Below are 27,262 nucleotides of genomic sequence, written 5' to 3'. Positions count from 1 at the left end.
AATTGGGAACCTTTATAACGTTTTATGAAGTGTTCTTATGAACTCTTCTAAAAGTTCTTGTGCTGAATTTTCTTCAGATCATCATCATTGCTCCATAGGTCACCAGGGTACAGTCACCCAGAACTGCAAAATTGTCTTTTCAGCCCTACAGACAACATCAGCTCTCTTAAGTTTAACCTTCTTCTTCATCCTTGCATTTAAAATGAAGCTTGTGTATGTTTTATCTTTAAGCGCAGCATTCTTCAGATTTCTGTCCTACACTTCCTGAAAGCCTGAGTTAACAACAATGATTAAACTCACAGGCACTTCAGAATCAGCCACATCCAAACATAAAAATACAAAATACCTTCTAATGGCTGCCCATTTTCTCCAACTACTGTTTGCAGGCTCAAGGGAGGAGATATTTCAAGTTTTACTTTGTAAGATAAGTAGTTTCTCTTGCAAGGAAATTTGCAGCTGCTTAACACTTTTATTTAGGACACTGGCTTTTTCCCTTTTATTTGATTTCCATAACTGATATTTGTTTTGTATGAACTGAGCAGAAAGTCTTTTTATTCCATGACCGGTTTTACTTGGATGTGCAAAACCACAGCTGTAGTAATGCATCTTTGGAAGGTGAATCCCATAAACCACATTGCCCACTTTCTCAGCCATACCTGGATATACTTAATGTCTTCAAAGTAGTAACACAAAGTCTGGCCTTGACTTTAGCATATTCTTAGTTGGAAGTGCTAACTGAGGACAGACATTATACATACACCGCTACGCTTCCTCTCCAAGATATTTACTGTAGGTCCTACCTCCCTACTTACCCGAAGTCTCACAAGGGGACGTTTTCTACTTAACCAATAAATTGTTCCTTGAGGAAAGGGCTTGAAAAGACTTGACCTTATCCCTGTTTCCTTCCCGAGCTGCTCAGATAGCTGACATGTTTACAACCTTTTAAAGCCCTGGAGTTGTCTTTCTATAATGACTACAGAAGCAAACTACGTGCTCTGTGTAGAAGACAATGCTGCTATTACTGCACGTATTGCTGAATTTCAGTAGTACTTGGAAGTCATTTAGATTTGAAATAGTAGCTAAATATGCATTGGTTACAAAATAGATCTAGGAGCAAAATACCCTGTAAAGAAACAAATGCATAACAGCACCTTTGCTAAACAGATTTCCCCCCCTAAAATAGAATTTTAAGAGAAAATTTGCATCTAGCAGAGGAAAATGGTTATTCAAAATTAATTATGTACTTACCTTTGACTCTGTCTCCTTTGTGCAGATGAATTTCCCCTTCCCCTTGAGGTTGATATGGCTTAACAACAATAAAAAGTCTTCCAGGTACAGCACTGTAAAGCTTGCGTTTTGGACCCTGATAATCCAAGGCAGACAGAGTATCCTTGTTGGCACTAGGACTGTAAACGGCACTGGAAATGGAAATGAAAACACATTAACCGGGTATTTAAACCAGGCAAAGTCAATAACTTACCATCACATTAGCAGGATTAAATTAAGCAGTGAATAACGTAATTGTGTTCCAGTAAGACATCTAACCCTGCAGGAAAAATACACATTTTTCACCCTAAACACATCCTTTTAATGGTTGAAATCTTTCAGTACGAAACAGGATCAATATTTATCTGACCATGATGGCCCGGAAAAGAAAACACGTAACACTGAAAGTTTTAGTTTCTCTGCAAATTAAATTTGCACATTCACAAACCCTGATGAAGTTTCAAATTGATATGTAAAGCATACATTAGAAGCATCACAACTTGTCAGAAAGACTTTAAAACATCAGTATTTACAATTACTGTTGGGAATGGCCATCTCTGTAATACTATAATGTTAACTGAACAATCAAGATGATTGAATTATTATCTAAAGGGACTGAATAATCAAGTTACTTCATCAGTCCAAGGCCTAGAGCTCAATTTTAGGTCTGCACAAAGCCTTATGCCTAACATAGCCTCCAAAAGATCATTTCCTGCTGATGGCAATCAATAGCTTTTCCAATGACTTCAGCATGGTATGCCCAGAAAAGCCCTGGGTCATCAACCAACACACAATCTGCATATGGTGTCTAAAGAAGAAAGCCAGTGAACAATGCGTAAGACTATTAATAAACCTCCAAACAATGAATGAACCATCAAAAATATACAAAAAGACAAAGGCAAATATTAAAGAGGGTGGCAAACCTATAGGAGGTATCACTTGGGGTCTTAAAGTCTAGGAATAGAAAACATTCATGAGAAAGAAGAATATTGATAAAGATTTATAGGAAAAAGATAGGAAGAAGAATCCTATCTAACATGATGATCTAGCACTGTAACACTCCACTTACTTTCTTGTAAGGGGAAAGAAAAGATCTCAAACTTATTGCTTATAGCAATAATCAAAACGAAATACGAGGGCTGGAGTTTACTGCTTCTTTGCCCTTATTTTTAACCAAGCTCCTACCAAAACAAGAGTCAATAGAGCTCTCAATATAGGTAAAGAAGTTGTCTGGTAAAAAAAACCCTAACATAGTGGATATTTCATATGAGGAACACTTCCATTTTCCTGCAGTAACTTCGTTACCATTTGGAATAGCAACCTCTTCTCACCTTGTTGTTCTGCTCTTCTACTACCATGAACAGGTTTGGGTTTTGGTTCTTTTGCTCCATTCCCTTCTCCTTGTAAGTGAAGAAACAGCCATCACCACAAAAGAATCCAGATCTATAAACTTCTGCTACACACCTGAGTTCCACTTGTAGCAAGTTGTATTTTCTGCCTAGCCTGGCAGCAGCCAGGTAGCAGCTATTCACACTGTTATGTCCCAGCATCTTTAACTGCTGTCCTAGAAGATACATTCATTTTCTCTTTTTGTGAAAGGGGAGGGGGAAATGGCACATTTAACCTTCACACCAAAGGCATAATTTCTCACGAGACAGTTCGCTAATGGAAATCAGGGCTGCAACATGGCATAGATGACTTCTTAAAAGATCTTTCTCTCCCCGCCGTCCCTAACTTGGGCTCCCAGCCCAGCAAGTTCCCTGCCATGAAGCAGCAGGAGGAGGATGTGGAGCTTTCAGACGTGTGGATGTTTCCCTCTCACCCAGAAGAAGGTGGCTGTCCTTGATGGCTCAGCCCTGACTGAAGCTGGGCTGGCACCTCCTTTCACTCATCACAGTGACAAATCCCACAGGAAGGATGCCAGCTTCCCACACCACCAGTTTGGTACAAGATCAATATCCAAGCCACAGAGGCTGTAAACCTCACATGAACCCCTTGCAGCATCACTTTCAAGCTCCTTTCCACAATGTCAACTCTACAAACCTCATTAACCTTTCATGATACTCTAACTTTATGGCTGCTTCTTCTCCAGAACCCAACTTATTCCTATGTCAAAAAGGGCTTTTTCATTTCTAAGGGGAGCAACACTTATTCGTGGTGAATTCACAACTCTATTTGTGGTGAATATAGTATTTGCAAATAATAAGCAGAGACAGCAACAATTCCCACATTTAGCTGACAGTAAGTAGGTGGTCATACAGTTACACAAAAATCTGTGAGCGAAGTGTCATGCAAGGTGCCATTCCTGACTGCAGAACAGGCCCGTGGCAAGAAAAGGCATTGCTTGCAGGAAAAACTGTATAGAAAATCCTTTCAGTTGTCTTTAGAGAGCCTCCAGCTCTCTTCTCACTACTTGCATGTACTCTGGACAGCTCTGAAACGAGTCTTGATGGTGCATATGAAACTCTGCAGCTGGGTGGCACTTTTAAGTAGCTGTCATACTGATGCACTAAGACCAGAATGTTATTTCCACCAAATTTCAGGCATTAAATTGGTATCCACTATCATTTGTGCTATTTTTCAAAACGATGTGCTTTCAGAAAGGGAAGAGGAAAGTGGCTGAATAAAGTCAAAGCAAGTTTGCTTATTCCAAATAAAGTTTTAATTGTTCCTGCCATCTCAAAGGGCTCTTTATACTTCAAGGATTTGCAAGGATTTGTGTTATCCCAGGAATATTGATGAAAAAGCCCTTTTTATCCCTTCCAGCTAAAAGAATCATTGACTGTAAGGTAAACCCTCCCATCGGTGGCATCTGCAGCATCCAGGGGATATGAGGGCACTCATCCTCTGAGAACCATCGGGGAGCCACATCCTCACCTAAGCAAAGCCTCGTTACAAACTGGTTTTAAGCTGATACAGGGCTCTGTGAGGAAGTGTCACCCAATGATAACCAAAGGAGTGTTTGCCCTTATTGTAACATATAAAAAGGTGAGTTTCATAGAATCACAGAAGGTTCGGGTTGGAAGCTTAAAGCTCATCCAGTTCCAACCCCCTGCCACGGGCAGGGACACCTTCCACTAGAGCAGGTTGCTCCAAGCCCCTGTGTCCAACCTGGCCTTGAACACTGCCAGGGATGGGGCAGCCACAGCTTCTCTGGGCACCCTGTGCCAGCGCCTCAGCACCCTCACAGGGAAGAATTTGTTTCCTAAGATCTCATGTCAATCTCCCCTCTGTCAGGTGAAAGCCATTCCCCCTTGTCCTGTCCCTACATGCGCTTGTAAAACGACCTTCTCCAGATTTCTTACAGGCCCCCTTAAGGCATTGAATTTTGCTCTACCTCATGACACCACTGGCATAAGCAATCTGGTTCCTGTTCCTTCCAGTGACTCTTACATTTCAGACAACTATTTTCTCACAAAGCACCATGTTTCCACTCTCTGGCAGTATTGTTCCTGTCACAAATAGTGCTTGTCAGTTTGGGTGCCTGCAGCCAAGGAGAGAAGAAGAATGTGCAGGTAACAGGTGACAGCTTCAACTTCATGACATTTTGTTTCACTGAACTGAAAACCCAACTAAAGATCCATTACACCTACAAATGAGAAACAGAAACCAACAACTGCTTTTCTTAACGATGCTCATGTCCTTCCCTGCTCTGAACAGTGGATGGGGTTTGATATTAGGAAACAGGACAGGAAAGGCCAGGTATTTTTAAATAATCAGTGAATTAGATGTATTTGGTCAAACCATTTCAGCTCTAATTCTCTTTGTCAATACTCGGCTCTGCCTTCATTTCTGCAGCCCTGTGCTTTAAGCCCTCATCCTGGTGCAGCTCCATCACTTGCACACTTGACATGCAGTTCCTGAGCCCTCCTTGAAGTGAAACTGTAATTGCCTATTCACAGGGCAATAGCTTCACAAAGCTGAAGCCCCCATTTGTGATGAAAACTTAAGGCACAATCCTCTGGTTTATCATATTGCTTGCAATACCTACCTCACTCTAATTATTCAAGATCTGCTCTCCAGTGGGACATAGCTGCAGGGTATTTGCAGAGTGCCTGATAAATCACACTTGTAATTCAAGAGGAAAGGAAAAGCAGCAAAGTCACAGGGAACACAAAACCCTGCAGCAAGGATAATCATGAAAGAAGCCCATGACATCTAGCACCAGCATCTCAAGAAGCCCCCCCTTGCTCTCAGCCAGCCTCCTACACAGCCCCAGTTATCCTCCCAGTTATTCCTTCTATTTTACTCCTTGGTTCAGCACACATCTACAAAAGAGAGAAGCTGTCTCTGCTTCATCACCCATGAGCAGCTTCAACACAGGTTTCAGGCATGACCAATAGTTTCATGAAGGGACCACGTATCTCAGAAACATTCTACTTTGCTGTTAAATACACTCAGTATTTCAACTATTAAAAGCTCTTGAGAACTAGCACCTTGATTTGGAGGTGCAAACTCTGTGATAAGTCACTGCTGAGCTTTGCTGCACTTTAAAGGCTGCATAAAAGAACATGGCAGTCCAGCATGATGACCTTAAGGATATGTCATGCAGTGCAAATAGTCCAAAACACACCTGATGTGCCTGTGCTGCTGCCGTTTGGCATCCTCTCCCAGCCTGTTCAGGGACGGCGACCGGCTCCGGGAGGACGGAGTGTAACTCCCCACAGTTTTTACAGTTCCATTAGGATTATTCTGCATCTGTTGAAGTAGATGAGGTGAAAGGCTGCGGTGTGAAGAAGCGGAGGAGGAGGCTGACCACTCAGGGAGGTTGTTGATGTTCAGATTGTTGTCACTGTTGGAACGAAGCAAGATCCGAGGTGCTGCTAACGTGCTCGGAGGTCTCCGCCTTCTGTTTGAGTAGGTGGGAGCCTCTCTAAAGGGCACTGTGTAAAGAAAGACATCCAGGGTAATCGCAGATGATTTCACCATTCATGTATGTTTACCTCCCCATAAAAAGACTTAGCAACAGATGGCATTGTTTCTTCTGCAAAGACAGAAACTCCACCTTGCCTGCATAGCTAATTGAATTCATTATAACATCATTAAATCCCAAAGCAACTGAGCCATGTTAACCTGTTCACTGGCTTTAATAAATAGTCAGTTGACACCAGCAGCATGAGTCTGCTAAACAGTCTGATCTATGGGAAAGAGGAAACACCTCATTATGGCCAAGTTTGAGCCTCACGAGGTTCATATTTGGGCTATGTTGTCATACTCAACCAGGAAACCACAGAATAGGATGGAATTTTTGACGCGTGAACTTCTAGCTTCCTTCTCCCATTGGCACCCACCAAACTGGGAGGATTTTGTTCCATCCCAAGTTTAGGGACGTTTTAGTTTTTAGCCCAACCTGAAATCTGTAGTGTTAACAGTCACCTTACCCTCACCTTCCAGGTTAAAAATTGAGGACAGAGATTTTTCTCCTGGCGGAACTCTATTACACTGCTGTAATCCCCAGGTATCCCGTTCTTTCTAATCTAGGCATTTCTACTGCCTCTATTACTATTGTATATAGAACATATTATCCCAGGGTAATACACTCCGTCACATGCCGTGTCCCAACGAGAACATGACTGTATCCACAAGCCGCTATATACTAGTTAATGAAACAGTCATAACAGAAAACAAAAGCAAGGGCAATAAGAACCTGCTACCAACCAGAGGGCCCATCCTTTCCTCAGCGTTACTGGTACAGTGCTGCAGTCACACAAGAATATTACAAGCAGACGCTATGCTCTCAAGGTCTCCTTTTCTCACTGTAGTGGGTCAGTCAGTTTCAAGTGCAACTTCAAAGGCAAATTTCCTTGTAAAAGGCACCAGTTATCCCTAGATGCAATAGCATTTCCTACCTATATTAAAAAGGAATAAAGGAGCTGACCCTGACAACTCATTCTCGCCTCGGTCCCCATTCATGCAACTACTCTCATTAAGTTATTTCAGGATTTGATCTAAAGTGCACATATTTACATCTGAACAGCCACCGTTGGATAACTAACAAAAGGCAGCCTGGCATTATTCTGAGGACTTCACTGAGCTGTTGCAATTGTCAGGGGAAAAAAAAAAAAATCCTATTTCAATTGGGAAAGAAGCCCCATAAAATATCATCCTACATGTCTAAAGTGCCAGTAAGTGCCATTTATTATGCACCAGAAATGTCTATGCATTCAATACCCTTCAAAACCACACAAAAACCACAATAAGAATGTCTGTCATACTGAGCAAGTAAATAAACTCAAAGAAATATGAATATACATAGGAGTCAACCTGTCCTGCCTTGAAATACAGCCTTTAATTGAGAGAACACACCAACATTTAAGGTTTCAGAACAAAACTGAAAGCATATTCATAACATAAAATGAAGATGGGAGTGCAAGGAGAATAATGGTTTATGTCATTTTCAGCAGAATCAGTTTCTGATTAACTGTGATTCTGAATATTTTAAATATCAACTTTTGTATTTCTAATAAGCTGTAACTTTCTCTAGTAAATAGCTCAACAACATCAGACTGACTGGGCAAGAGAACAGTGTGCATGGAGAGAAAGGGCTTTCAATTCATTTCCATTCATTTGAAACAAGGCTGAAATAAGGGAAGTCGTCTTTAAAAGGTGCAAAAGAGGTTGAAGTCCAATATTTATGCTAGAATCCTGCAGAAACGGTGTAATTTTCAGGATATTCCAAGTTCTTTGCTTTTTATTTAGGTTTCAAAGCAGCGGAGTGTGTCACGGAAAGGACCCTGGTGCTTCACAGGTCACAGTGACAGCCCCGCTTAGCACTAACTTAAAGAGATCTCACAGCACTTACTTCCAAAATTAACATACACAGACCCTCTGGATTGATGTACATGTCACAGACGTGCCATCTGTGCACTCCTGTAGCAATAACATTTGGAATATGACTCCCAAAATTACTTCACTGAAGATAGGGATCTTTCCCAGGTACAATAAAGCAGGAGAGCTACTGTAATTTCAGTCAAGGAGAAAGCACACAAAACTGAATAGACGGAATGTCCTGCACATCATTTTGCTACCAAAGGGTCTAATGCTGTCTCCTTCGGGTCACCAAAGTTTGTCTTCAGTAAAAACTGGATCTGACCCTTGGATTTTCATCTGTTGTGAACGCGAACAGGTAACACTCCGAGCACACTGCCCAGTTGTCCAGTCACACGTTGCTAAAACTAAGTATTGCCAACGTTTTGGGGGTGTTTACTGCAACTTTGGTGAGGTTGGTGGGATATCTTCCGCTAGAAGAGGGAGGGAGCACACAGGGCACCGTGCTGGGGCACAGCGACAGGACGGACAGGGAACTGCTGAGCACCTTTACACCGACACATTTCAGAACACGCAAACCTGGCACAGTCATTCCTTACGGAAAAACACGGTCTCTTTTGTATGTATCCACACTCTCCAGGTGCCACATTAACTCTTTTTCCCTTACATACATGAGAAGGATTTCATATCACCATGTAGGAGTTATCTCTTCCTTAGCTATTAATGTTCTGTTCTTAATAAGAGAACCACAAGCAAAATTAGCCTTTACTACAGAAAATAACCAGGAAAGGGGCTGACTAATTACACCCAATTGACGTGTGTCTAACACAAATCTTTTATAGAAAGAGTTAAAAATAAGCATTTCCGTGCTTAAAGTGATTAATATTCCACCCAACTGTTTCTTTTCCCCAGCAATCTGCGAACTGTAAGTGGGTGGATATTTTTTTAGCTGCTCCTTATAGCCATTATTGATATTATTTTCACAATTAAATAACCACAACACAGAATGATGGAATGCAAATGTCCACACTTTAACCCCTGTTGGACTTTGGTTTCCCTTAATATTTCACCCTGGTCAGAACTGGAAGTATAAACTGGCACAAAACTTGTTTGGGAAAAACACTTTGACATAATATGACATGAAAACGCCTGAACTCATTTCATGCTCCTAAAGTTTAAAATTATCATCCCTAAAAGCACCATTTAATCCTTCCTCCAGCTCTCAGAATTCTATTCCTGGCACTTCATACATCTGAAGGGGCAATTCAGCCCCATTCACTGACAACATTCACCTAGGAAATTCCTTATGTGTCTTCAAATGCATTTCTTAGGGAACAAAATCATCTTTTATAACTATTTGATTTTTCAGAGAAAAAACTAAAATGAACAAACTCACATCCAGCCTTAATAATCAGTTGCCTAAATGCCTAAATAAAATAACTCCGATTAAAGAAACTGCAGGAATTGATTAATTATAGAGTCACTAAGCCCATCATATTCAATGAACACAAGAAAACACCGCTCTGAAACATCAAAGTGTTCTGCTTTCATTGCTTACCTTCTTTCTTTGTGAAGGCATTTAACAAAGACTTCATTTTTCCCTTTTTACTTTAGCAGCAATCCCCTCATTATATAACCTTGGCTGGGAAGAAAAGAGGCAAAAAAAAAAAAAAACCCCAACAACAACAAAAAATATAAAAATAATAAAAATCTATGAATCAAGCTACCCAGTTTCTATGTGTTCGGGCTGCCTGCACCCTGACATAAGCAGCAGGTTTCCGGGCACTGTGTAATTGCGAGCATAGCTGGGCATGCGGTACCCAGCGTTCTGGTGACAAAGCCCACCCCACATTCTGTCTGTCAGCTGGGAGCCAACTGTGCATAGACTGGAGCTGCTCAAAAAAATAAAAAGAACCTTACAAAAAACCCTGCTATCTTTCACAGCATTAGTCATGTGAACACCACCGACCGCCACAGCCTCGCAGAGGATGCGAGCGCTTCCGCGAGCGCTGCCTTTGTGCAGGAGCAAGCGCCGGGCTGAGGATGCTCCGAGGGGGGCCCCCAAATTTCTCTTTGCAAAGGGCAAGGGGGAGCCAGGCGTGAAGAGGAGTTCGCAGCAGCACCCCACAGGGTGCAACAGGGGAAGGAAACCTGGGCAGAGGCAAGGGCTGCTGGACAAGTCACCTAGCTTTGAAACTTGCACAGCTGACTCTCACTGCGCAGAGGCTTCTTGCCATTTATTTGCTTTTTGCCATCTATTTATTGGGGGGTTTGCTATTTATTTGCCTTTTTTTCCTATTTTCCTTTTGCTATTTATTTATTTCACTTTCAGTATTTATTTGCCTTTTGCTACCTATTTCCCTTTTGCTATCTCCCTTTTGCTATCTATCTCCCTTTTGCCATCTATTTCCCCTTTGCTACCTATTTCCCTTTTGCTATCTATCTGCTTTTCTGCTATTTATCTGAGGTTTGCTATTTATCAGCTTGCTCACTGCAATGCTCCAAAGAACCAATGTGAGGAAAAGTACAAATCACACCCAGCTTCACACAATGACTACGTTAAGAACAGAGACAAAACTGCCGCTAAACAGCGGATCAGTACATGGCCTATATTCCAGTCTGAAACAGAGAAGATACAAATACAACTGTTTTCCACTCCTACTGTACTGGAATAAAACACAATTTCTTATTGCATTTTTTGGTAAAAGTACAAAAATTTGACCAAGCCATTCCACTAAACTCAGTGCAGATGCCAGAAAATCAATGATGGAGCCACTGCAGGTTTCAAAGTACTAATTCTGAAGAGAAATGTCTATACATAGCTATGCCAGCCAGTGCAAAATGCTCCCAGAGGAAGAGCAAGTAACTGAAACAGGCTGATAGGAAGCAGGGGGAGGTGCTAACAATCACCAAAATTTCAAGCATAACTAGTTATAAATGTAAGATGTAAAGATTCCAAAGAATGAGAAATTTACTGTTTCAAAAGAAGCGAGTAGACTCCATTAAAAACTTGCCCTCAGATACTATAAACTGTATAGCTGTTAATAAATATTTACCCCATTTCAGACATCTCCACTGATCACTAATGCATCTGTTTTGAAAATTGGGTCTTTTTCTTACTGAGAAAACTGCTTTAAGAAAGACAGAAAATGGATTGAATTGATTGACTTGAATAGCTTTAACCTCTGTGTACATAATGATCTCCTATTTAGCAGAACACTGAAAAGAATTAGTAAGCATAAATAAATGTAATAGTTTCAACTTCATTTAACATTGCAGTGTTTATACAGTTATTAATTTATCCAGAAAGGAATATATCTCTTCACTAATACGATTTTATGCTTTGGTTCAATTTCTTTTTAAAAGCATCTATTCTTAGCAGGTGGAAATCTTACCAGAGGAACTGTTGGATGCAGCACATGTACATCACTAAACGTCTTTATTTGACAGGAAGAATTTCCTTCTTAACTTTGAAAAGATGCAAATCTTTCCAAAGAATAACTTTGAACTGTTTGTTAGTCACTAACTTTAAAATTCATTTAGAATTCATTTAGTGCATTTAGAAGAATCAATATCGGTTCCAAAAGGAGAACTGCTATGCCAGATCCACGTACCACTAATCTGAACTATAAGCTTCTGTGTATTCCTTTTTCTACTATCTTCATTCAATCCTCTGGTCATATTTGGAGCTACAAAGGGCAAAGGAACTATAATTATAAATAATATTTTATATTTCCATAGCTTTTTCTATCTAAACTTAGCCAATGGTACACAAGGGCTCATGAATTCTGTGTGAAAATCTCACTATCACAGAATCACAGACTGGTTTGGGTTGGAAGGGACCTTAAAGCTCAGCCAGTTCCAATCCCCTGCCACGGGGCTCCAAGCCCTGTCCAACCTGGCCTTGAACACTGCCAGGGATGGGGCAGCCACAGCTTCCCTGGGCACCCTGTGCCAGCGCCTCAGCACCCTCACAGGGAAGAACTTCTTCCTTATATCTAATTCTATCTAATTTTCCTAATATCTAATCTAGTACCTGGTAGTACTCCTGCTTCAACAGCCAAATAGAGACCGAGAGAAGCAAGTTTTACAGTGGCAGTTCCTGAAATGCGCAGGAAAGTGATTTTAATCTTAATTTCTGCTTACTGATTAGGCTGAGAGAATCCTTTATAAAAGTTAGGCAAGTGCTTGCTGGTGTTCCTTACTTTTAGCGAAGTTCATCCCTGTATACTTCAAAAGGAAAACTACCTGTCGTGCCCCCAGGGAAGGAAGAAAATCACTGCCTCCTTGTCTGTGCTTCAGTAACCAGAACACATCCACAGAAAATCACATACAGGCTATAAGCAGTAACTATCTAAAAAGAGATGGGATCCCAGCGTTGCTCCCGTTTCTCCAAGCAGAACATCCTGAGCATTTTACTGAGAAGGTGACCCTGGTGCAGAAACCTTGAAGTTGAATCCTCAAACTGCCTTTTCTTTCATGTTGGGGTCAGTGTTTGAAAATAACGATAGTTTAAGCACCTAACCACAGCAGGGAGATGATGAAAGGGTTAACTCAATTGTGCTCATTCATGTCTGTTCATATACAGCAAAATAAAAGCAGACAGGCAACTGTAGTCAATCAAAATCAATCCCAGGGGGTATTTTTATTACATTCTTGCCAGAGCTGTAGCGTTTCATCATCCAGAGGATTCTAATCAGTGCTGGAAAAACATAAAAAATATTAAAGTCACTGGAAATGATTGAGTTTCGTGGCAATTGTGGGAACTCCTTCCAATCCACACCAGCATCACCTGATCCATCACCTGAAGAGTGATCGCTTTATTCCATTTAACTGTCTGTCTTTTCCCCAGTGCAGGAAATAGAATTTCTTCCTCATGGCAGAGCCCTGTGCAATAAACACTACTGTACAATTGGAAAATATGACAATCAAGGAAGTCAGTCAACTGTTTGCAGCTGCAGTTTTGGATTTTTTCTGATTTTCACTAATAGCTTAGTAGAATTTGTGTCTTTTAACTGAAGTCCTAAAACCTGCAGTGTTGGGATGTTAAAAAGGAAAATATTCCAGCAGCTTCCACCTTTTCCTGAAAGATTTTCTGTCTCACAATGGTAGCTTTGATATTATTAGCTAGGGCTAAAACCTAATAATTTGAGTATGCTGGCACACAGCAATAACATAACCCCCAAGCCATTAGCATCCTTAATCTAAAGATCATGAAGAACCTTCAAGATAGAGCTGAGATAAGCCTTAATTTCACTATTTCTTTGGTAGGTGCTCAGGAAAATGCGTGTGAGCTCTGCATGGGGATGTCTCTGAGAAGAAAAGGCCACCTTAAACAGAGTGAGCTCTTAATTCTGAGTAGCAGTTTTTAGTACATTTATAACATCAGCCTCCCAAACGGTGTAGGTATTTCAGTTCAATACTCCCATTAGAAATCTATGGAAAAACAATGATTTGCATACTCTTTTTAGGCACTTAAATGCCCCTAGAAAAAGCAAATAATAATAAAGATTATAATAAATAAAAATAGTAATAATAAATAACAATGAAAAATATCTGACCAAAGCTACGCTCTTACTTTATCACCCCCCCAACACATCTCCAAGAGCAAGAGCTTCCGAGCTAACGGTAGAACACAGTCACGATTGCCATGCTTCAAATCTTTGTCCATTTTGGAGTTCTTGCCAGAAAAATCTCTTTAACTTGCACAGACATCTATGTCTTTGTTAAAAATACAGTTTTTAGCATGTATAAATGTATTTCTCTCCACTAGAAAATAGGCTCCCCGTATGCTAAGCCACCAAATGGAGAGTTAGACAAGAAAAGACAGAGTCAAATATAGATTGTAACGTACAAAAAGATTCCTGGGAAAATAAGAGAGAAATAAACCCTAGGCTGGTAAAGTGCTTCTCGATTAGTTACTTATTCCAGAAAGCCACAGGGTGCTCAGGAACACAGTGCTGACAGATTCAGAAGGAATTAACCACAGAAAAACAATTAAACCTATTTTATAAAGCAAAGGGTTGGGTTTTTATTTAGTTTTCTGAAGAAATCTGGGGAGTCTGCTCACAAATCAGCACTTAAACCAGCACTGAGAGAAGCATCACTTGAATGACATTCGAGGAGCTCAGCCTCAGCTGACCCAGTATCTCCCTCGCCACCGTTAGCATCTCCTTCCCACCCAGCTACTAGCGGTATCAGTCAGCTCTCATTAGCAGCCTCCGGGCAGTCGGTCCAAGTTTGAAGGGTAGAATGGGAGCAGGAGCCTGTGTAGGAAAGGGAAGCAGAGGGATGGCTCAGGAACAGATGGCAGGAGTTATCAATTAGACAGAAAACCAAAAAATAGCAGAGAAAGTTACACTGCCATGTGCCAGACATCCCTTCCGTCACCCGGCATTCCTGCTACTGTGCCGTCCCCAAACCCTGCTCTCAGTGACAAGGGCCAGTCCCTGCTCTCTTGAGAAGCCTAGCACCTAGCTGTGTTCACAGCACTTGCTTAAACACAACAACAAGGAGTTGGAAAGGCTCTCAGCTATCCAGCACTGTATGGATGGCTTAATTCGAGACAGGTTTTGGTGTGGTGGAGTGAGCTGGCCACTGCTGGGCTCCCCAGCACTGCGGAGAACACTTTACTCAATTCCTGCTATTAGAAGTATTTTCATAACTAAGCATCTGAGGGGTATGTGGTTGTGGGTACATTTCAAAGGAATTTAAAAGCTGATGAACATACAGTTGCCACACTAAAATAAGCTTAAAATCACGGGAAATTAAAATCAATCCCTCTTCCTTGCCATACTCATATGACTGATTATAAATAAGGTTACAGAAGTAATGCAAGAATAAGAGTCAAAGAGCTGCATGCACCTGCAGAAGGTAGACATGTTCACCTTAAAGCTTTACTTTCAGATGCTTACACAACAGCAAGAGGATACAGAGAATCTTCTATTTAGATTGAAGTTTAAAACTGCTAAGTATTGCTTAAAACTTGTTACATGTCAGATCAAATGGCTGAAATCTCTTCAATAGGTTAGAAGGTAACAGGTTTAGAAATGATGATCCGGAAGAATTTGAATATCATGGGGTTTCCCTTAACAATAAAAATAAAATTATCAGATTCAACGTGTCAATAACCACAAATATCTGAAGCTCTGACTGCAGCAATACAGATACATGGAACAGAATTTACCCGAGAACTGAAGTAAGTTCTCCACCCCCAAGGCTGAGAGGCTGCAATCGCAGAAGGAATAAGGGTGAGGGTGCAGAGGGAAGAAGAACAATGGAAGGTTAAAAGGTGGAGAGATGGAACCCTCCTATTTCATGGGAAAGGCTGGAAGTGGGGAGGAAACAATGGGCAATAATGAGGGAGACGTCTTGCAAGTAGCAGCTTTAGGAGAGAGCAAAGGAAATGCAGTGAGAGAGCTGTGATAGCTGAAGGAGGATTTTAAAACATGACTGAAATCTATCAGCAATCTCGAAGAAAGCAGCTTATCTGAACAAAATACATATGGCTCCTTTTCATTCCAACAGGTATACTGCCACAGCAAGAAAGCAACTTATCAAATAAACCCCTGTATTTTATGTACTCCTGTTTCTGCAGAGTGCTCTCCCTCAGCCAGCAGTGAGGAAATGCGAAGGGCAGCCCTGACCAGGGGCTCTCAAGGTTTCCTGCATCCATAGCCCCTCATTTCTCCTACACACGTTTGAGTTGGAAGTACCATCCAGTCTTACTCGGAATAATACAAATAAGTACAGTAAGTATTTGTATCCATTTTCTATACATTTAGGCATCCACATAACAAAAAGTTTGCTCTGCTGATTGTGAGGACAGGGAAGAAGAAAATCTGCCCCATCCCTGGCAGTGTTCAAGGCCAGGTTGGACAGGACTCAGAGCAACCTGCTCTAGTGGAAGGTGTCCCTGCCCATTGCAGGGAGTTGGAACTGGATGAGCTTTAAGGTCCCTCCCAACCCAAACCAGTCTGGGATTCTATGATATGTTACTGTGCCTTTCAAAAAAGGCAACGGGTGACTTGCAGTAGATAAAACATGAAACTACTTCTTGTAATTGATTTCTTTTAATATGGATTGTGCTGATTTCAAGGTCTGTGTTCATCAGCAAGGAGAACTCATTCAGAATTGTTCCTCTTTATATAGCAGTGGACTATTGGTACCCTGCTACTTAGAAGTGTTGTTGAAGCAAGAGATTAACAACTTGAACGGTATCTGGACAGAAAGATCTATTTAGCTCAGACTATCAGCTTGAACTGAAAGCATTCAAGTGTGAACCCCTGAAGCTGCATTCTTTTACCTCCAACAGTAAGACAGAAAATACAGATAAAATATAAATATATCCCACTACAAAGTCTTAAGCTCTTTAAACAAGCTGGTGAAAGGATGGTGCAATTTTCTCCCCTAATAATACACTGCGAAATATCATCCTGATGGAGCACCACTTGGAAGCACTGAAATACACAACAAATTAATTTCATTCTTTGCAATATATATACATTGAGTTGGGGAAAATGTCATTTAGCATCAGGGAGCCTGTGCATATTCCAACCTACATAGTTTATGCTAAATAAGTAAATAAATACGCAGTTTCATTCAGAGTGAGAGGAATTTCATGGCTGGTACCTCCTGCAAGCGAAGAGGCCCAATTCCTCTTCTAATGTCTGATGCCAGCGGGCCTTGGATGCAGTACACGAATTTATGGGTTGCAGTCTGATGTTGCAGAGGAGAACAAAGACAAATGAAACTACACAAGATGCTTAGAAAAACAAATGTATCAATATTGGATTGCATGCTGTTTCTGTGTTCTGGTGTTGTACAGAAAACAATCTCATTTTGCCTTTGTGTAACTTTCCTCCTACCAAAAGCTCTCAACGAATTCTTTAAATCATTATGTTGTTCCAGGCTTTATTCAGTGATTTGATTTCACTGCTTTAATCTAAGTGTGAACCTCTTTAGTAAATAGTGGGACAAAGCATCTGTGCTTCCAAAAGTGTTGGTGGATCATGTCAGTTTTATTTAGAATAACACCCTTTTCATAACTGAAAAGTGGAAGTTGCTCTCAATGGGAGGCAAAAAAAAAAAGACTGGACTCTTGTAGAAGTCACAAAATACATTAGCAACCAGAGTGGTCAAGTGATGTGTCAGAGGCACGTGGATTATGCTAGTAACAACTGAAATAGAAAACTCTAATTACTGAGAGGGTGGAGGGTGTTGGGCAAATTTATTTGTACTACTTTTGGTGCCAGTCAGTTGGAACCAATTCTCCAGGCATCTTTCAGCACTACTCCCCCAGCACATCAGACATGAAACGCATCCACTCTGCTGTGAGAACATCTTACAGTACCTGTGCAGAAGTCTAAATGATAACACAGGGTGCATAAGGAGGGAGAAGTACACTTACTATGAATACCAGCTTTATAGTCCATCTCCAGCTCAAGTCTCTCTCAAACACACAGTTACTCCTGATTTACTGCAGGACAAATGACAGAAAAGACCAAGCCATGACGTTAAAGTTCATGCATGAGCATGAGTTAGCCCAAGGCAGGAATGATAAGAAAACAACAAATATCTTCTTTTAGCTCCCTCTTCTTCAACTCTTAAATCTTGGGGTCCCTTATCACCATTTTTCAACCTCATTTTCCCTTCTCCTCATGGCTACAGTTGCCTTTCACTGCTTCCATCACCAGTTCTCTAAGGACGATCTTCCTGCCACCCAGCATCAAGAAGAAATACATGGCATTTAAGAGTAAGAGATAATGTCTAGAAGATTCTACATCATGGCAAAGTTACATCAAATTAACAACAAAGACAAATGGATAGAGATAGAATGGGGTGGGGAAAAAACAGTATATGAGGTAGCTCATCTAGAAGAGGAAGATTTATAGGAGGTCACAACACATAAATGTCTAACAGGAGTGGAAAAAATCACCCAGTCTTCATACGCTGAAGTGTAATTGTGGAGGAGGGAACAATCACTCAGTTAATGAGACATTATTATATCTTTTTAATACCTTATTGCACCTTGAGGGTAATATTCTCATGGAGAAAAGAATACAGTATCTTACTGAGGAGATATATCTGGGCTTGAACTGTCAGCAAACGAAGTACTGGGAAAGCTTTTCACTCTCCTGGTTCGCTTCCCACAGGCGCACATGACTTTATGACGTATCTAATGACAAGAACTTGCATTGCCACTTTCATACTTATAGTAGAGCAGCAAAAGGAGCCCCGTTTTATTCTGCAGAGGTATTGCCAACAAAACCATAAACTAAGTGCCAAGAGAACTAAACTGTTGACTCTGGCAGCCTCCCTGAAGCCCATGAATCTCCAAGTAGTAAGAGGAGAACTGAAGAAGAGAATGCTATTGGGGGTCACGAGTGTAGAAAAAGCCATAAGGCCTCCACATCCCAGAGACTGGCATAACAATCTAGAAAGCAAAAAGCATTTATGTGATTGTAGACGCAGCTTCTCAAATGTGGAGTTAGTGAGAACCATCATTACAGCACCTCACGTTATCCTTTGCACACTGTTTTTTCCCCTCTTATGTAGTACAAGTGATCTTTAAGAATTCCTCATTTGCTCTTATTCTCAACATCTCAGTTCCAAAGCGCACCTAAGCACTGTGAGCACGAAGGAAGTTCTACTTACGTTTTTGAGATGATGCACATTTTGGTTCCCTGAGCAGAGAGTCTCTCACTCTCAATTTCCAATTGTCTTTTTTTTTGCTACAGGTAGTAGACACACAATGCAAGCTCTATCTAAAGTCGTGTTGTTAAGCAGGGTCTTTAAAAGATAAATCCCAATAATTTAAGCTGATAATTGTCTCACTATCCTTAGTTCCATTTAGTTATTTGGTGGTTAAAAGAAACTAAAACACTGCTGACTTATTCATTAAAATAACAGTATTTTAAATTATATTAGTAGGCTACATTTATTCATCTCAAAAATAACTGTTAATGAATCATGCTGGTATAAGTAAGAAAGGATAAAAAAAGGATGAATCTGCTGTAACAGGGGGTTATCTTTGTACAAATATGTAGGTGTTTGCAGCATTTGTAATGTTCTCAGTGGTTAATCCCATTGAGAAAGGAAAGCTTGCTCGCTGAAGAGCTTTTGGGGTGGATCAATAATTAAAGTAATATTACAACACTATGCCTACCTCTGATTCAAGATATTATCACTCACATTTTACAATGTCTGTAACTGTTGAGGGAAGACTTTTTTTCACCTCAGTGTAGCCTGTTTCTTGATGTTGCCCGCAGATGAAGTTACGAGATGGTGCACTCACAGCTGAGTTTAGAGTCTCTATAACAAGAATATAAAAAAGAACTCTCTTGTTTATATCACAGAATCCCAGACTGGTTTGGGTTGGAAGGGACCTTAAAGCTCATCTAGTTCCAACCCCCTGCCATGGGCAGGGACACCTTCCACTAGAGCAGGTTGCTCAAAGCTAGTAAGTCAGAGGAGGTAAATAAGACCGAGTGAAAGAATAAAGAAGGTGCAAGCTTGAAACCTGTTATCAAAACCTAATCTTATATACATACTATTTCAGAAACATTACCATTTATTCCTATGTTTCTGGCAGCAGTGGTAGAGCTCCATGATATTCATTAATTCAGAGGAAAACGCGTGGCTGACATCCAAAGCATTACTATGAAAATAGAACTGTTCTGGATATTATTTGGCAGTCACACCCCCGGACATCATGAGTACTACAATGAAATTTGACTTCCGTGTTCAAGTTTCAAAATAATTCTGTTTTTTTCCAGACAAGAAGTGATGCAAATAAAGGCAGGAAAAAAACAGCAATGCCCAATCCCTAAAAAAGAATGGGATCACAGGAAGGAGAGTAATTGCATGAATAAGCAAATTGCAAATGTTGTTCTCTACTAACTCATGGCATTTCAGGTGCAGATCTTGATGTGTCAGAATCATTGCAGAATGTGTGTTTAGGAGAGAAATCCTCCTGTTAGCATTACCTATACACATGTATAACTACAATGTGTGTCCAACAGCACTCCCATTACAGGAAGGATCATTTGGCACTCACCACCTAGGATCTAGCCGGTCATCACCTACAGAAGCATCTAAATCAAGTTAGGATGATTGTACTCTTATATTCCAGGGCACAATTTCAGGTATGAGAATTTTAAATAATAAACAGTACATCTTTATAAGCAAAAAAAGTGCATGAAGAATACACTATGTATCAAAAGAAAACAGTACATGTAAAACAGGGTAACATAAAATATGTATTTCAGATGCATCAGGAAGCTTCAGTAGAGAAGCAAATTTAAATTACTTGCAATGTTTTTTCATTTACTAACATTTGTAATAGACCTAAACTGAAGGGAAGATCCAGCCTTTGGCTCCACCAGTGGATACCAGACCCAGTTTCACCAGGAACTTGTGGTGCAGCCATCCTGCAAACAGCACCCAGCAGCTTTGGCTCCTGAGGAACCTCTGCTTGTAGACAACAAACGGGTGACCACAGTCCCCCAGGACACCTCTGTGGCAATGGGGGACAGAAACACAGACAAAGATTATTCACGCCCCTTGTGTCGTGTTCCCAGTGGAGGTCAGGAGAGCCTGAGAGCATTCCCTGGGCTGGCCGAGGATGAGTGGAAGGGTGGGGAAATGTAACAAGAATAAACAGAAATCATGAATATATGGGGAAAACTTTTATAGAATAACTGCAAGAGTAAATTCTCCATAAAGTCTTAATATATTTTTCCTGGCTAAGAATTTGGCAAGAAATGTAGAAATGACTCACCCTAAGTCCCCCTGGCTAGGACCATGCTTTCCTTTCTGTTGGGAAGCTGCAAGGAACATCAAAGGAAATATCAGCAGAAAAGAAGGAGGAGAAATAAATGGGACTCACAGGACACATCTGAGGTCAAGAAATAAAGTCTAAATGGAAGTGGAAGGACTGGAAGATAGAAGAAAATGCAGTGAAATTCCAGTGATTCCCAGGGAAGCTGGGAGATATAATCTGAAAGAGATTTTCAATGAGGAAATGAAAATGGATTACTGTTTAGGAAGCACAGTACTCAATGAGTCAGGAAAGTGCATGTCGTGTTGCACAGAAACAAGGAAGCAGCGTACATTTGGATGCTGCTCACTGCACGAAGGAGTAAGGTGCAATTCCCACAGCCTCTTCTCGAGTCTTACTCAGTTTCTGAACGCCAGACACCAGTTTAACATAAAGATTTATCAAACCATACAGCAATACAGGAAATAATTAAGATGCAGGAGTGACTAATCAATGATTTACATTTATGCAGGAAAGCCTACAAAAAGTAAACGCTCTGAGCAAGCTCCTACACCATCCACAGAGTTGTGACACTGGAAGAGATGCACCTCGTATTCTACAGATTGTCAAGTCATGAATAAAGACACAGCTGTTTAAATCCTAGTCCCAGTGAAAGCGGTGTATCTTTTGCTCTGGACTCTAATGGGACCACAATTTCAGTCAAGAAATGAACATTTGAATGATGCAAGATAGAGGACAGATATAGAGCAATACAAATGGACCCATGTTGGATATAACCAGAACAGTATAAAAGCATAGATGGTATTCAAAAGTATTTCATCTCTTCCCAGATCATTCCTTTGAACACTCATAGTTATAGACTTTTCTAAGCCCACAAATGGAGAGAGAAAACAGGGCACAGCCCTGGTTTCCAGCAGTCAGGTAAGCTGCAAGGTGGGCAGCTCCCACAGCCTGTCATGACCCCAAGTCACATTTCAATCTAAAGTAGCATGGTTCATCCCTACACCTCTTGTTGCCTTGTCTTCTAGTGTAACCTAGACTTTGCAAAATAAATTAAGAAACCCAATGTGCTGCTTTGATCCATTAAGGGAGTGGAATCATCTGTGGAACAAAAGTGAAACACTTCAGAGCCACAGACAGGAATCGCTGTGAATCACAGTCTCCAGAGTCCAACTCCAACAGGAACAGAACAACCCAGGAAGCCTTCCATTTCGTTATTCAAACATCATCAATATTTCAATAGATGAATTCACAATATTAGCTAGGAAACTCATTTTTAACTAGTGCTCCACTGGTCCATTATCTAAAAGAATGGGCAGGGTTTCTTTCCCTTAGTGCCCTTTTCAGCTTACATGCCCAAGCAGCTTAGCATTTAAAAGTTTGTTGGCTCTTTTAGAAGAGATTATCTGAGACTATCTGACCATTAACTGACAGGAATGGGCAGCCTTTTCTGAATGATATATTGCTAGTGGTAAGCAACATCATAAATAAAATACAGGTTCTCTCTCTTCATCATCACCTTACTCTGTCTCAATGTGGATTTTGCTTTAGAATCTCACTAATTAAGCCTTACTGACCGATCTTAACCTTCATTTGTGTTCTTTAAAGGGCAGAACTGTCAGGGCTATTGTTGCTGTGCACTGTTATGGCTGGGAAAAGCTTCAGCAGCAAATTAATTGATCTTTTTTACCTATTCTGTCACTCTCTTTTACAGGAAAAGGGAGTGGGGGGGAAGCAGCTATCTCCTAGCTAAAGTTCTATGGCTGATAATCATTTTCTTGGCTTTTACAACATCACTAGTTCACGTTTATCAATATTATACATTTTCAATACCTACCCAGTGCAGCGGTTCCTAGAGTCAGTGACAGAACAAACCCCCCAACACACAACTGTTAATGCCAGGTAAGAAACACGTCTTCACTTAACAGGGAACACTGTAAAGAAAAGACATGCAAACACAAAGGAAAAAGAGGAGAGAAGAAACCCCAAGGTCTAGAGAGTGGATTAGCAGTGATGAGTAGACCCCATAAGCACAGAACAGCACAGAGAGGTTATGAAAGGATGGGTAGCTCAGGAAACTGGCTGGCAGAAAACAATGTCACGGCTCCTGAAATGCCTGCAATGGATGAAGTGGAGTAAGGAGACTCGGAAAGATGGCTGAAGTTGTTAAACAGGAATCTAAGGATTGCAATGAAACAAAATTTAGGGAGTAGCTTTAAACAGTCTGAAAAACATGGAAAAGGAGATATGAAATTGAAACAAAGCAGAAATTTAATACTAATGGCAATAACCATAGACGGATATTTCTGAGCAAACAGACGTAGAGGCACATGCCAAGGACAGAAATCATGACAGCTCCCAATGGCAAATGGTCTCAATGGTCTGCGGATTTTAGTAATGCCTCAAATTACAGCACATGCAGAAAAAGTTTTTAAACAGCACAAGTAAGACTTACCTAGCTTGATACTACGTGCTAGAAACACTTAGGGAATTTGGGAGGATACAGGAATGCTAATCAGATTGCCAGATCATATTCTTAGCTATTGATGCTAAAAGCAGGATGATCTGCAGCAGCAGATTTTGTATGCATTCATGCAAGCCAGGCACAGCCAGTGGGAATTTCAAGCATGATGACAGCAGAAATTTCTCTGGAGAACCCAGACCTCTGAGGTCCTTGAGCTTGTCAGGGAAATAGAGTTATGAAAGGAATGAAAACAGGTATTATAAAACAACTTTAATTTTTGTTTCATTCAAGAACAGAGTAATGTACCTCAAGCATTAGGAAGGAGCTTATTCATTACTAATCTAGAGGCATTAAAAATTACTGTTCATAACAAGGTGGGAAGGACCTTAAAATCAGTTTTTAAGAAGATGACAAGTGCTAAGTAATTCATGTAAGTAACACAAGCACCAGAGTGCAGCAAAATCCAGCAAGCACTGTTGAACTTGAGCATTTCCGCGGCATATTCCCAGACCAAAGACCAACAGGGAATATGGTTCATGTGTGCCTTTTGAAGAGGGTCTGGCAAAATGAGCATTACACTGGACGTAGCAAGACATCCTTTACTCAAAATACTCCACGCAGATCCACTGGAGAAGTCTCTACACAACGTCTGGGTATGGCAGGATGTCATTGCTCCACAGAGCGAAAAGTGACCGCAAACGCACTGCTGCCAAGGGATGACGGATTTACCACTAGGTGTATTATCTAGGTCCATTTAGTTCAGTTCTGAAAGACACGCTTCAGTGGGGCACAGGCATATAACCCGTTCCACATTAGTAGGTTTGCAATAGGTCATAACGTGTATCACAGCCAAACACACCCCAGACAGCCCAACTGCACGTCAGTCTCTAGTTCTCTTTGGTTAGTTAAAGGATGGTGCTGAGGGCTCTTCTAGAACTGGTGTGGTAGCATTTCAAACATCAGTGTTTCAGCATTGCCCTCATTTAAAAATACCATTTAAGAGGGTTATTATTAAATTTACAGAATTACATTATTACACCAAAAAAATCATTATGTGTACGAGGAAACACCTTAAGAAATCATGACTTAACATCCAAAAGGGCTGCACTTCACAGGTATTTAAAAGCTAGTTTGACTAAACAAATACGTTTCATTTGCGTAGTATTCTAGGAGGACTGGAAGGAAAACACAATTAAACTGTATCCTATGGAAAAATACCTGCTGCTTTCTTTTCCTTCAAAGTATCTACATCTACACTAAGAGAAATCTTTTACAGATATATCCTAGAAAATTCAACGTTTTCACCCACTGGGGCTTGAATATTCTCATTCTGCCCAGTAGCATGGATCTGTGAAGAGCCATCATTAGGTAATTTTCTGTCCCATAGCAACCACTTTGTTTCCTCAGGGAAATATTTTTCCATCCTTAGGCAATACCTTTTTCTGTGTGGTTTCCTAAATGAAGCTGTTTGTAATCTAAAGCTAACATCACAATTTACACTGGGCTTTGCAGAGGTTTACAGCTATATATGCGGAAAATAAAACACCAGCCATAGGCTTTTCTCACTGTATATACGTGTGCATGTAGGCAGCAAGAGCATTTTGTATTTTATATAAAAAGCCTGGTTTTGTTAATAAAATATTGTTTGAAGTGATAGATTTGAGTTATTCGTCATATACATTATTAAACAATTATCTAAAAGAGAGCAAAGGAAAGAAGAGAGAGGTAATGTTTTAATGATCAGAACACGCAGTAATTCCAATGGAATTTGCTGAGTGATAAGTAAATAAGACACCAAAGCCTATAAGCAGCTTGAGAGGATGCTCCTGTACCTGTCACAGCTGAAAAATTCCAGGTAATCCAAAATTCAGGGCTGCTGACCAGAGCCACCAGTTCTCAAAGGAGGGTTCTTGGTTCTTTAGCAAAGGTCTCTGTGGAGCTGGCTTTTTCTTAAAAGGGTTTCTTAATAATTAAATCACACTAAAGTGACTAAATAATCTACTGCTGCGATTTAACTATGCAAGTCACTGCTGGAATTCCCTACAGGCATTACACAGAAGCCAATGTCAAGAGAGAAGTACACAGTGTAGTAGCACACCACCAAAATAAAGTCCCAAAACAGCCATAGAAGCAGATGTCATACTACACTGTGACTTACTGTAACCATGTGAGAGCTTGGGTGCTGACCTCAATGTCTTCTCCATTCAAGCATAAAAGGTTTATTATGAAAGAAGAATCCCCACATTTATTTATTTCTTTTTAATTTGGCAATCCTGTCATGTCTTTCCCTGACATCAAAATGCTACTCGTTTGGATTTTGAACAATGAAGGGCACTGGAACATGCAAACTTCTCCCAGGGGAAACTGGAAATGCTTGGGATCTAGAAGGCTGAATAAGATGCAAATATCCACACAAAATGCTGCAAGAAGAAAGCAAGATGGGAAAATAAGATCCAGCAAGCTGTTGTACAACACCAGCTCATCAGCAAACCCAATTTCTTCAGCTATATTTTGAGAAATAAACCGATCGAGGAGGTTACGAAGGGTGAAGCTTTGAATTTTCATAACTATTCATTAGGATTGCTAATTTCAGCAAAGACGAAACATTCCCATCTCTCTCTACTCCGGCTTTTGAAACCAAATACAGAAAGAAGACTAGTAGGAATCCATTTGTTTTCATTGCACAATTCCAATTTTTTGTCATTAAGCTTTAATGTAAGGAAAAGACAGGACCTCACCAGTGTTTATTTCAGTGATGATGCAATGTGATGGGTGCACTACATAATGTCATTCGATATCAAAAGACATGCCCCGGTGTAACCTCCCTTACACACTGTGAGAAGCCTCTGAAAACACAGAAGGCAGCTAAGAGCTTTGAAGCTGTTACTGGTAAGTTGTCACTTGTTTTCAGTAATGGAATAGGATTTGTTACTATCCAGCCTTAGCAGTCCAAGTAGCTCAAAAGCTTAGTTATGAAACCATGCCTTCATTAGCTTCTGAAAGGCTCAACTTTCTTCTTTAATTTATTAAGATTTCTATCATATGAGCACTGAAAAGAACTGGACAAAATAGACTTAAGGCAAGTTTTGTGCCTCTTTCTTTGGGGGCTGACTCAAAGCTGCGCTAATTAAACCAGAGCTCCCCAATGGGGCTTCTCATTCCATCAGGCAGGGCTGCCTGGGAGATAGGGACATGTCAGTCACGCTTTTGCTCTTGCTGTGCCTCTGGAGCAGGGAGGACTGGTACAAGACCTTGCTGGGCTTGGGGAACTGTTAAACCATCAGTTAAGTTAAGCCTGGCTCAAAGCTGCTAAAGAGATATAAATTAGCAGATATAAATTAGCCCAGGTTGGACAGGGCTTGGAGCAACCTGCTCTAGTGGAAGGTGTCCCTGCCTGTGGCAGGGGGTTGGAACCAGATGAGCTTTAAGGTCCCTTCCAACCCAAACCATGCTCTGAATCTATAAAGCAGGACTAGCAGTATTGCTTATTGGTTTTGTAACCCATTTGGGCATTTTGGATTTCAATACTTCATATGAATCCCTCTTGCAGTTGCAAAACTATGAAGTTGCACGTTCATAGTTTTAAGAATTAGATCAGCTCTCGGTGCATCTCAGGTGATGCCCCATGCTGTGTGTTTATGAACATCTTGTCAGGTAAAGATGGAGCAGAATTAGGATCCCATGAGACTTTAATTGCTTGTGAAGCAATTTGTGGCAGATTCTGACAAGAACAGAAAGTGTCAGAAAACTAAGCAGAACTGAGCAGTCCTCAAGATAATTTCCAACTTCTAATAAAAACAGAGCATGGTACATCTATATATTTCATTACAAAGGCTGTAACCATGGCAGAAAATGCAGCACAATTCGATTCTGACAACCTGTAATCCCAGTTATACCACAGTTTGAATAAATTTTTGTAAGGAATTTTGTAAAAGCAACTACATTGTAACTTTATACAGAGAGGAACTGAACAGAACCTAATG

General features: G+C 40.6%; 1 protein-coding gene across 6 annotated transcripts in view; it reads right to left on the bottom strand.

Annotated features, from left to right (window-relative positions):
* Nucleotides 1-27,262, bottom strand: part of SHANK2 (SH3 and multiple ankyrin repeat domains 2) — a 351,561-nt gene that overhangs the window by 218,989 nt on the left and 105,310 nt on the right. For all 6 annotated transcript variants that reach the window (XM_030483283.1, XM_030483282.1, XM_030483285.1 and 3 more), the window contains 2 exons: nt 5,840-6,149; nt 1,249-1,418 (listed from right to left, as the gene is read on the bottom strand). In XM_030483283.1, coding sequence (XP_030339143.1) covers nt 1,249-1,418; nt 5,840-6,149 — 480 coding nt within the window. The remainder of the gene's footprint in view (nt 1-1,248; nt 1,419-5,839; nt 6,150-27,262) is intronic.

This window comes from Strigops habroptila, chromosome 4 (assembly GCF_004027225.2).
Source record: "Strigops habroptila isolate Jane chromosome 4, bStrHab1.2.pri, whole genome shotgun sequence".
Classification (NCBI taxonomy): domain Eukaryota; kingdom Metazoa; phylum Chordata; class Aves; order Psittaciformes; family Psittacidae; genus Strigops; species Strigops habroptila.
This window is presented reverse-complemented; position numbering and strand designations above follow the sequence as displayed.